Source organism: Cebus imitator, unplaced genomic scaffold (genome assembly GCF_001604975.1).
Source record: "Cebus imitator isolate Cc_AM_T3 unplaced genomic scaffold, Cebus_imitator-1.0 Scaffold137, whole genome shotgun sequence".
NCBI classification, from domain to species: Eukaryota; Metazoa; Chordata; class Mammalia; order Primates; family Cebidae; genus Cebus; species Cebus imitator.
The window spans coordinates 4,582,110-4,590,581 of record NW_016107452.1 but is presented as its reverse complement, the minus strand read 5'-3'; the positions used below and the strand labels follow the sequence as shown (position 1 = coordinate 4,590,581).

The 8,472-nt window shown below is 55.0% G+C and overlaps 1 protein-coding gene across 2 annotated transcripts in view; it reads right to left on the bottom strand.

Annotated features, from left to right (window-relative positions):
• Positions 1 to 1,137: 1,137 nt before the first annotated feature.
• The window catches only part of LOC108313458 (c-Maf inducing protein), a 259,500-nt gene continuing 252,165 nt past the window's right edge, over positions 1,138 to 8,472 (bottom strand). For both annotated transcript variants that reach the window (XM_017541862.2, XM_017541863.2), the window contains 3 exons: positions 7,513 to 7,618; positions 6,067 to 6,137; positions 1,138 to 3,102 (listed from right to left, as the gene is read on the bottom strand). In XM_017541862.2, the coding sequence (XP_017397351.1) occupies positions 3,049 to 3,102; positions 6,067 to 6,137; positions 7,513 to 7,618 (231 nt within the window). In that variant the 3' untranslated portion in view covers positions 1,138 to 3,048. The remainder of the gene's footprint in view (positions 3,103 to 6,066; positions 6,138 to 7,512; positions 7,619 to 8,472) is intronic.

The window sequence follows — 8,472 nt, the reverse complement described above, 5'->3', positions numbered from 1 at the left end:
GGGTTCAGGCAATTCTCCTGCCTCAGCCTCCTGAGTAGCTGGGATTACAGGCACGCACCACCATGCCCAGCTAATTTTTTTTTTGTATTTTTAGTAGAGACGGGGTTTCACCATGTTGACCAGGATGGTCTCGATCTCTTGACCTCGTGATCCACCCGCCTCGGCCTCCCAAAGTGCTGGGATTACAGGCTTGAGCCACCGCACCCGGCCAACTGACACTCTTAACTTCTTTTTTTCTTCTTGAGATGGAGTCTTGCTCTGTGGTCTAAGCTGGAGTGCAATGGCATGATCTCAGCTCACTGCAACCTTTGCCTCCCAGGTTCAAGTGATTCTCATGCCTCAGCCTCCTGAGTAGCTGGGATTACAGGTGTGAGCCACCACTCCTGGCTAATTTTTACATTTTTAGTAGAGATGAGGTTTCACTGTATTGGCCAGGCTGGTCTCGAACTCCTGACCTCAGGTGATCTGCCCACTTTGGCCTCCCAAAGTGCTGGGATTACAGGCGTGAGCCACCACACCCGGCCAGCATTTTGGACATGTGGAGATTGCCTCTTGAGACGTGTAGCGGGAGGAGGCAGCTGACAGGTGGGTCTAGGAACATGGCACCCAGCAGCAGCACAGCATCACCTGGAAGCTCGTCAGAAATGCAGACGCCCAGGCCCCACCCAGAGCTGTGGCGTTAGCATCTGGGTTTTCACAAGACTGCCAGGTGGACGGAGGGCACATTCCTTGGAGTAGCTCTGGGCTGGATCTTCCAGGAGGCTGTGCTTCACAGCAGCACCGACCTCATCTATAACATGGAGTCTCAGCTGGGGAGCAAATCGTCCTCCATGGGACATGCGGCAACATCTGGAGACATTCACGTTGTCATCAATGGGGAAGAGGTGCTCCCGCTGGGTGGAAGCCAGAGATGCTGTTCACTGTCTGGTGATGAATACCACAGCCCCCTGCAGCAAAGACAGCTCTGGCCCCAACGGCCAACAGCAGCTAGGGCACTGGACCTGGGTCAGGAAGTGCACGCAGATGACGGCGACGGCGTACCGGCACTGTCTGAGCCTCGGACTTACCACCTGGGCTTCGCCCCCTTCCTGGACCTTCTCCCCCAGGTGCCGAGAAACCACACACAAAGCCCAGACATTGATGAGTCACTTACAGTTTATTTTTGCCTGAAAGTATTTCACATCTCTTTGTACACAGCTACGTGACAGTAGTATTAACCATCAGGAAAAGCAACAGTGCGAGGGGAAAGGTGGCATGTCTTGTTTCTTTTTTTTTTCTTTTTAAATTTTTTTTTCTTTTTTTTTTTTTTTTTTCCCGCACCAGAGTGCTGTGAAGTATGGGACTGGAGGAGGGGAGGGGAAAAATAAAACCGAACAACTAAAAACAACAAAAAACAAAACACGAAACAGAACACACTCTCACACACACACACGAAATAAAACCTGGCACGAAAAATGAATTAAGACTGGAACCCAATTTCTTTTTTTTTCCTTTTTTAAAAAAATGAGGGCATAGTAGGGGGGTAATAAAGTCTACCTAGCAAAGTATAAAACAACAAAAGCATGGTTTCCATTGAATAAGATTAAATATGTATAAAACAAGTACACTGACTGTGGGGTAGGGCTGGAGGTGCTGGAGGAGGGAAGTATTTGTGCTAAACCAACAGAAAAAAGGGCTGGGGGGAGAAGGGGACCCCAAATAAACCATCGACGGGCTGCTCTGTACAGTGAGGGCTTGTTAAGAAAAAGCCGACTGTTTATAAAAGAAATGGAGGTTGGTTTGTCTTCGGAGCAGGTGGGGACAGAAGGAGCGTCTTCTTTGCAGTGGTCACATGTGTGGGGTGGAGAGGGGAGGGGAGGGCAGTCGGGCTGGTGGAGGCAACGTATCTCTCTTCTCCCAAGAGACCATGCAGAGAGGCGGGCATGCATGGGGCTGCGTGAAGCACACGATGGCAGGGGGAGCCAGAGTCTCCGCTGGGGACAGGGGACAGCAAAGGCTGACAGGGATAGGAGGTCCCCGGGGGTGGGGAACAGCTCTTTCATGGGGTGGACTGCAGAGGGCAGGTTAGCAGCCCCCTATTCAAGTCTAAAGGGGCTGAAAGAGCTTGGGCGTTAAAGGAGTGAGGCTTCAACAGGCGACCTCATTCCTTCCTCCTCCCCCAGCCTGAGCCCCACCTCATGAGCGAGTCGGAGACATTTGGAAATCAGAAATGCACAGTGGTGGGTGGGCGAGGTGGGCAGACAGACAGACGAGAGAGCATTAGCATAGAGAATCCAGTACGAAAAAGCAATTAATTTTTCCAAGGAGGTTCTTTTTTTTTTTTCTTTTGTCTGTTTGTTTCCTTTAAAAAAATAACAATACTACTACCACTAACCCGACAGCTGACTGATTTATACAGTACTACACACGGGGGTGGGGGGGTGGGGGCAGGAGGGTGGGGAGGGAGGGTAAAAGACTTCATAAATAAGAGGCGGGTCCCAGACCCGCAATTTGTCAACATGTCTTAAATAGGTGCATTATTTAAATCTTATGTACAACAAGAATCACTTTGCATAGCAATGGTGAGGACACAGGACGGGTGCAGTGACATGACTGGGTCTTCTTGTCCCAAGGGCGGGGGGCGAGTTCGCAGCTCAGCTTGGAGCCTCTAGGAAGAAAGCATCCTTCGTCCGGCCCGCACGGTGGCATCGGAGTTGACTTTTCCCACACGGCATTAAACACAAAGGCAAAGAAAATCCACAAAGGGTCCCCTACCCCCCAGCCCACCCCCAACCCCCTCCCCGACCCGCTGATGCTCCTCTTGTTGCTACAAAGTCCACTTTAGATCAGGTCAAAGTTTCCAATTACGAAGCTAAAAGAATTGGCGGGGGCTGGGCGTGCTTGTGGACCCCCTCCCCACCCCCTCCCCCCTCTGCCCCCAGAAAAACTCCCCATCTATCTCACAGCCAGGACACCGGGGTGGGACCCCGGGACTGGCTGCTCTGTGGCTGTTAGTCAAGAGTTGTTTTGTCGCGGTTGCAAACGTCTTCCTGCCTCGAGCTGGGAGCTTCACCAGGCTTCTGTGTAGCGCACGTCCACCTCCTTCAAATTGGGAAGCTTGGCCTGGGGGCAGCAAGAAGGGTCCTTGTCACGAGTAGGTCATTCCCTTGCATGAGCTGGCAGTGCCTGGCTCCACCTGCATCACCGGTGGGGGGTCCCTGCCACCCTCTCCCTACCTTGGTGCTGTGGGCACCCTGGGATCTTAGGGTTGGGTGGCCTTAGGCAGAGAACAGAGCAGGTGGGATGTGCCTGGCCCCAGAGACACCAGGCAGCGGGGCTCCCATGCCCTCGCCTCACATGGGCTTCAGTCTCCATCTTTCTTTTCAGGCGGAAGCAGTGGGGTTTGGACCCAAGCTCTGCCATTTGCTGCTGCATGACCATGGGCAGATAACCCAGCCTCTCAGAGCCTCAGTTTCTTCCCTCGTGGGCCAATCTGATTCTAGTCCCTGCCTCAAAGGACGGTGCTAGTGATCAAATACCAAATGCAGAAAGCCCAGGGCACCGTTACGTGCCCTAAGAAGGGAAACTGTTCTCACTTTTCCTGTCAGTGACATTCTCATCGTTATCAGGAAATGGGCAGGGTGAACAGTGTGGATTGCAGTAAGTCTCAGGTAGTCGGGGGCTGACTTAGAGTCTTCCCACTTGGGCTCCCCCTACACTGGACGCATTGCTAGACTGTAAGGTTCGTCTCTCCATTGTTTTCTGCTACCCAGACCCTCTTCCATTCTTCTTTTATAAACAGATGGATTTTTTCCTTTCTTTCTGAGACGGAGTCTCGCTCTGTTGCCAGGCTGGAGAGCCGTGGCGCAATCTCGGCTCACTGCAACCGCTACTGCCTGGGTTTGAGTGATTCTCCTGCCTCAGCCTCCCAAGGAGCTGGAACTACAGGCATGCGCCACCACACCCAGCTAATTTTTTTTTTTTTAGTAGAGGCAGGGTTTTACCAAGTTGGCCAGGATGGTCTTGATCTCTTGACCTCATGATCCACTCGCCTTGGCCTTCCAAAGTGCTGGGATTACAAGTGTGAGCCACTGTGCCCAGCCTGGCTTTTTTTTCTTAATGAGCATCTACTACACAGAGAGGTAGCTGCCTCCTAACCGACCTCATGCCTTTACCTCCTCCCTCCCAACTTTCCTGTACACTGGCGGTACATTTTTTGGATGCACGTATCCACATATGCATGAACATGCAAATGTGTACACATACCCACATGCAATTCCAATTCCTCACTGCTGCTCTCCTGTGCTCAACAGCCCTCAGTGGCCCCCACTGCCCAGGCAGAGACTATAGGCAGGGACCTGCAGCCACCTGCAGTGCTGTAAAGCACATTAAGCCAGCCTTTCAGAATTAGGAGACTTCGCAAAGAGTCTAGAATTCAAGGTTCCCTTGAAAAATGGGAAGATCTGGCCAGGCTGGGCAGTGAACAGCATGGTGTGGCCTGCCCTGCACTGAGCGGAGGCCCCTCCTCCAAACGACGGGCAGTCGCTGTTTGCTCCAGAGTCCCCTCCTCAGGGAGGCCGGCCATGGGCTGGCAGCATCAAGTTGGCACCATGTCTCTCTCAAATGTGTGAAAATAAAAAAATAGACTGAAAGTGATTTTTCTTCCCACGTGGCCTTTCCTGCACTCCCCATGGGCTGCTTTCCGGCTGGCTCAGTCGCGTCTGACTTTCAGCACTCTGAACTCAAGACACTCCGGAGCAGCATTTCTCAAACGAGAGTGCACAGGAATTCCCCAGCGTGGGGTCAACGCGCACTCAGATTCACAGGCCTGGAGTGGCCCAGATCCTGGATTTCTGTTGGCCAGAGTAGGGCCGAGAGCGCTGGTCTGCAGACGCCCCTCTGAGTGTAAGAAATTCAGGTCTACACTCTGGGGTGGGTGCTCCGCTGGCTGTGCCCCCGCCATCTGCTGCATCCTGTACGTCCTCTCTTGGGCCTTGCTCTGCTGATCCTCCCTCCTTGCTGGCCCCACTGGGCCCTGTGCCCACCTTGGTTGGCTGAGCTTGCCTGTGCCTCCCAGCAGGGAGCATCCCCCGGGCAGGGACTGTGGCAGGCACACCCTGGCAACCCTCTCCCTGACACGTGCCTGGTACACAGCAGAGGCTCCAGAAGCGTCTGGAGGATGCACCCCTGAGCACACCCTGGTGGCGGGAGGCCTGGCTGGAGGAGGTGGGCCCCTGCCAAGAGCTGCCGGTGGATTCCCTCCAAGTAGCTTCCAGGGCGCAAAGGTGCCAACGTGGCTCCTGGGCACCATCTGTGCCTTTTCACCTTCAAGCCCAGCCCTTCTCACCCAGGATGCTGGCCCTCTGCCGGTCTCGCCTGCTCCTTCTGGGGCGGATGGTACAGGCCCAGGAGGATGGGGTCACAGGAGGCAGGTGAAGGCCTGGCTCCTCCAACCTTCCCAAGGCATGCACGCGCTTTTCTTACAACGCCCCTGCCTTCCACCCTCCGATCCTTCCCCTTTCCCTGATCTCACCCGCCCGCCTAGTGCCGGTGCTGCGCAGCCCTCAGCATTGTGAGGCACCAGCCCCGCTCAGCCCTCCCTGCTTCGACTCCGGCTCCCTCTCAAAACATTTATTTCCCAACAGCCACAGCATGCTTTTCAAAGCATGACTCGCTGCTCTGCTGAGACCTATGAGGGCTTTTTCCATCCAGCCCCGGCTCATTCCCTCTCTCACTGCCTGGCTACATCTGCTCCAAAGCCAGGCCTCGCCAATGTCTTCTGTCTCAGGACCTTGGCACCTGCTCTTCCTCTCGCCCTTTGGATTTCTGACTTCTTACCTTTGAGGTCCCAGCTCTTGTGGCCTCTTCGTCAAAGGGACCATCCCTGATCACCCCAGGCCACACAGGCTCTCCTATTTCCACTTACTTCCCTGCTTCTGCCTCTTTGTCACTCCTTTTGACCTGCTGTTACTTTACGTATTGATCTGCAGGTGTCATCATCTTTCACTGGAGAATGAGCTCCGTGCAGGCGATGCACCAGCATCCAGATGCTGGCTGGAGGAAGGAGGGGGGGAAGGAGGGAATTACCTTCAGATCTTCATAGGTGTCAGCTGAGAGCTTGGTGCTGTTCATGTTTAAACTGCAGAGACTCTTCATGGCTATACAGAGAGACAGATATAGTCATTAGGACAGCGAGGCCCCAAGGGACAGCTGCAGGTATGGGTCGGCCAAGCTGGAGGGACTGAACACAGGTGCCAGGCCTCCTGTTTAGGAGATGGGGCTGGGGAGGCAGGTTTCGCAGCCACTATTGAGGCACGTAGGTGCTGGTCTCAACAGAGCTTTCATTCTCTTCCCACACTCTTTAAGCCTCCCTCTCTTCTGGTCACTTTGTCGTGTCCCTCCACTGCCTGGACCTGATGTCCCCAGAGCTTACCTGCCACACCCCACACCCGGCCCGAGCCCTTCCCTAAGGGAACCACGGATGCTCCCCCCACCCATCTCGTTGACTCAGGTGCTGCTTCTTGAAAGCAAGCCTGTGGTTTGTGCTGGAGTCACACGGGGACCAGATCCCTCCACCCAAGCCCAGAAACGCTGAGCAGGGCCGTGGCAGGCAGGAACCTGCAATGCTCATGAGGACCGTGACCCTTACCCCATGGGACTCCAGCGGAAGCTGCACATTTGCATTTGCAGATCTGGCTCCAGATCTTATCCTCTGCCTCCAATGACCCACTCACTTGCCCCCACCTCCTCCCAAGCCATCCAGAATTTGCCAACGACCTGGCAGGATTCTTGACCCCTGCCCAGGGTGCCTCCCACTTGGCCAACTCCCAGGAATCTGTCTTCACACCCAGACTCAACAGCACCTCCCCAGGAAGCCTTCTCTGACTCTCCCACTGAGTCACGGATCTTCTCGTCTAAAGCAATGGGCCGGAAAAAAGGAAAGCTGGCCAAATATGGAATCCCAGGCCCAACATTCCTGAGGCTAGTTCAGTCAACTGGCGTTGGAGCACAGGAACTGGCCTTTTTAGGTTCCCTGAGAATTCTGTGGCTCCTTCTATTATGAGAGAGCTTCTCAAACTTCAACAGGCACAGGAGTCTCCCAGGCATCTGCTCACCGGGCAGTGATTGAGTCAGGAGGTCTGGGGTAGGCTTGGGAGTATGCGTTTCTGACCAGCCCCCAGAAGACGCTGCCGCCGCTGGTCGGGGGACCACAGTGGCCATGCTCTACAGCCCTGCCCTTGAGCTTGGTCCCTTCCTGGACTGGGAATGTCGGGAGGGCATGGGCTGGCCTTCTTCATTTTTTCTATTGCCTCTAGAACACAAGCTCCCTGAGGTCAGGAATATTTTCCCTGCTTTTTCCTGCCACTTGGAACGGTTCCCGGTTCACAGGAGGTGCGCAGTGAACACTTGTTCATGAATGAAGGAATCTCCGCATTGGTGCATGGCGCAAAGTCAGTGCTCGGCCAGTTGGGCTGAAGGAAGGAAGGAATGATTAAAGTCCCCTCACCCCCGAGCTTCCCCCGAGGCACTCACAGCTCAGGGCCAGCAGACCGGCATCGGTGACCGGGGTCTCGCACAGGTTCAGCACCTGGAGCATGGTGAGGTGTTCCGACAGCAGCCGCAGGCCGGCGTCTCCAAACTGTGGGCACAGAAACTCTCAGCCCTCTCCGGGCCACTCCTGGGGAAGTGACTCTGAGGCTGGGACAGAGGTGGGGGAAAGGGATGGGACAGAGCCTGGTTCTGACGCCATGGCCCGCCAAGCCCTGGGGTCTGGGCTGCACTCACTTCACCCAAACAATCCCACGCCTCTCTGACCAGGGTTTGAATCCAGCTTCAGTTGCTGAGAGTGGAGCCAGGCCAGGGGCCCCGTGGGAGTCAGTTTTGCCTCCGTGAAGGAGGGCACTGAACTTGGCCCTCCCTAGCTGCCAGAGGCTGCCCAAGCGCTTTCTCCTGCTGGGCGGACAGTGGAAGGATAGGGCTGGGCTCGGGGGCAGGCTGTGGGGACTCTCCCCTGTTCATCTTTTGCAAAACGAGGGTCAGGGCAGAAGCTGACTTCACAGGCGTGGAGGAAGGCCCCGCATCTGCCCTGCGCAGAGTATGGAGCAGCGCAGCTGACACTCAGCTGGGACTGTCCCAGCAGCCACTGGCATTACTATAACAAAAAGACCCAGAAGCCTCCCACACAGCCCCCAGCAGGCCGGCGAAGCGCAGCTCACATCTCAGCTCCACCTCTCAGAGCCTTAGGACTCTGCACTGGGCACAGTATTTCCAACGGGGAAATGGGCCCCAGGGCTTCATGAGGTCCTCAGCCCGCTCTAGCCTCCAGGAGTGGGTGCGAAATTGAGGGAGGGGCTGTGTGGTAAACAGTGCCTGGTGTTTAAGCAGGGAGCGGGGGGAGGGGGGAAGCTTTACACACCCATTTCAATTTAGCTTTTTTAGTTCTCATACTTTGAGGCCTGGGACATATATTTCAAGAATAGACCTGTTCTTTCA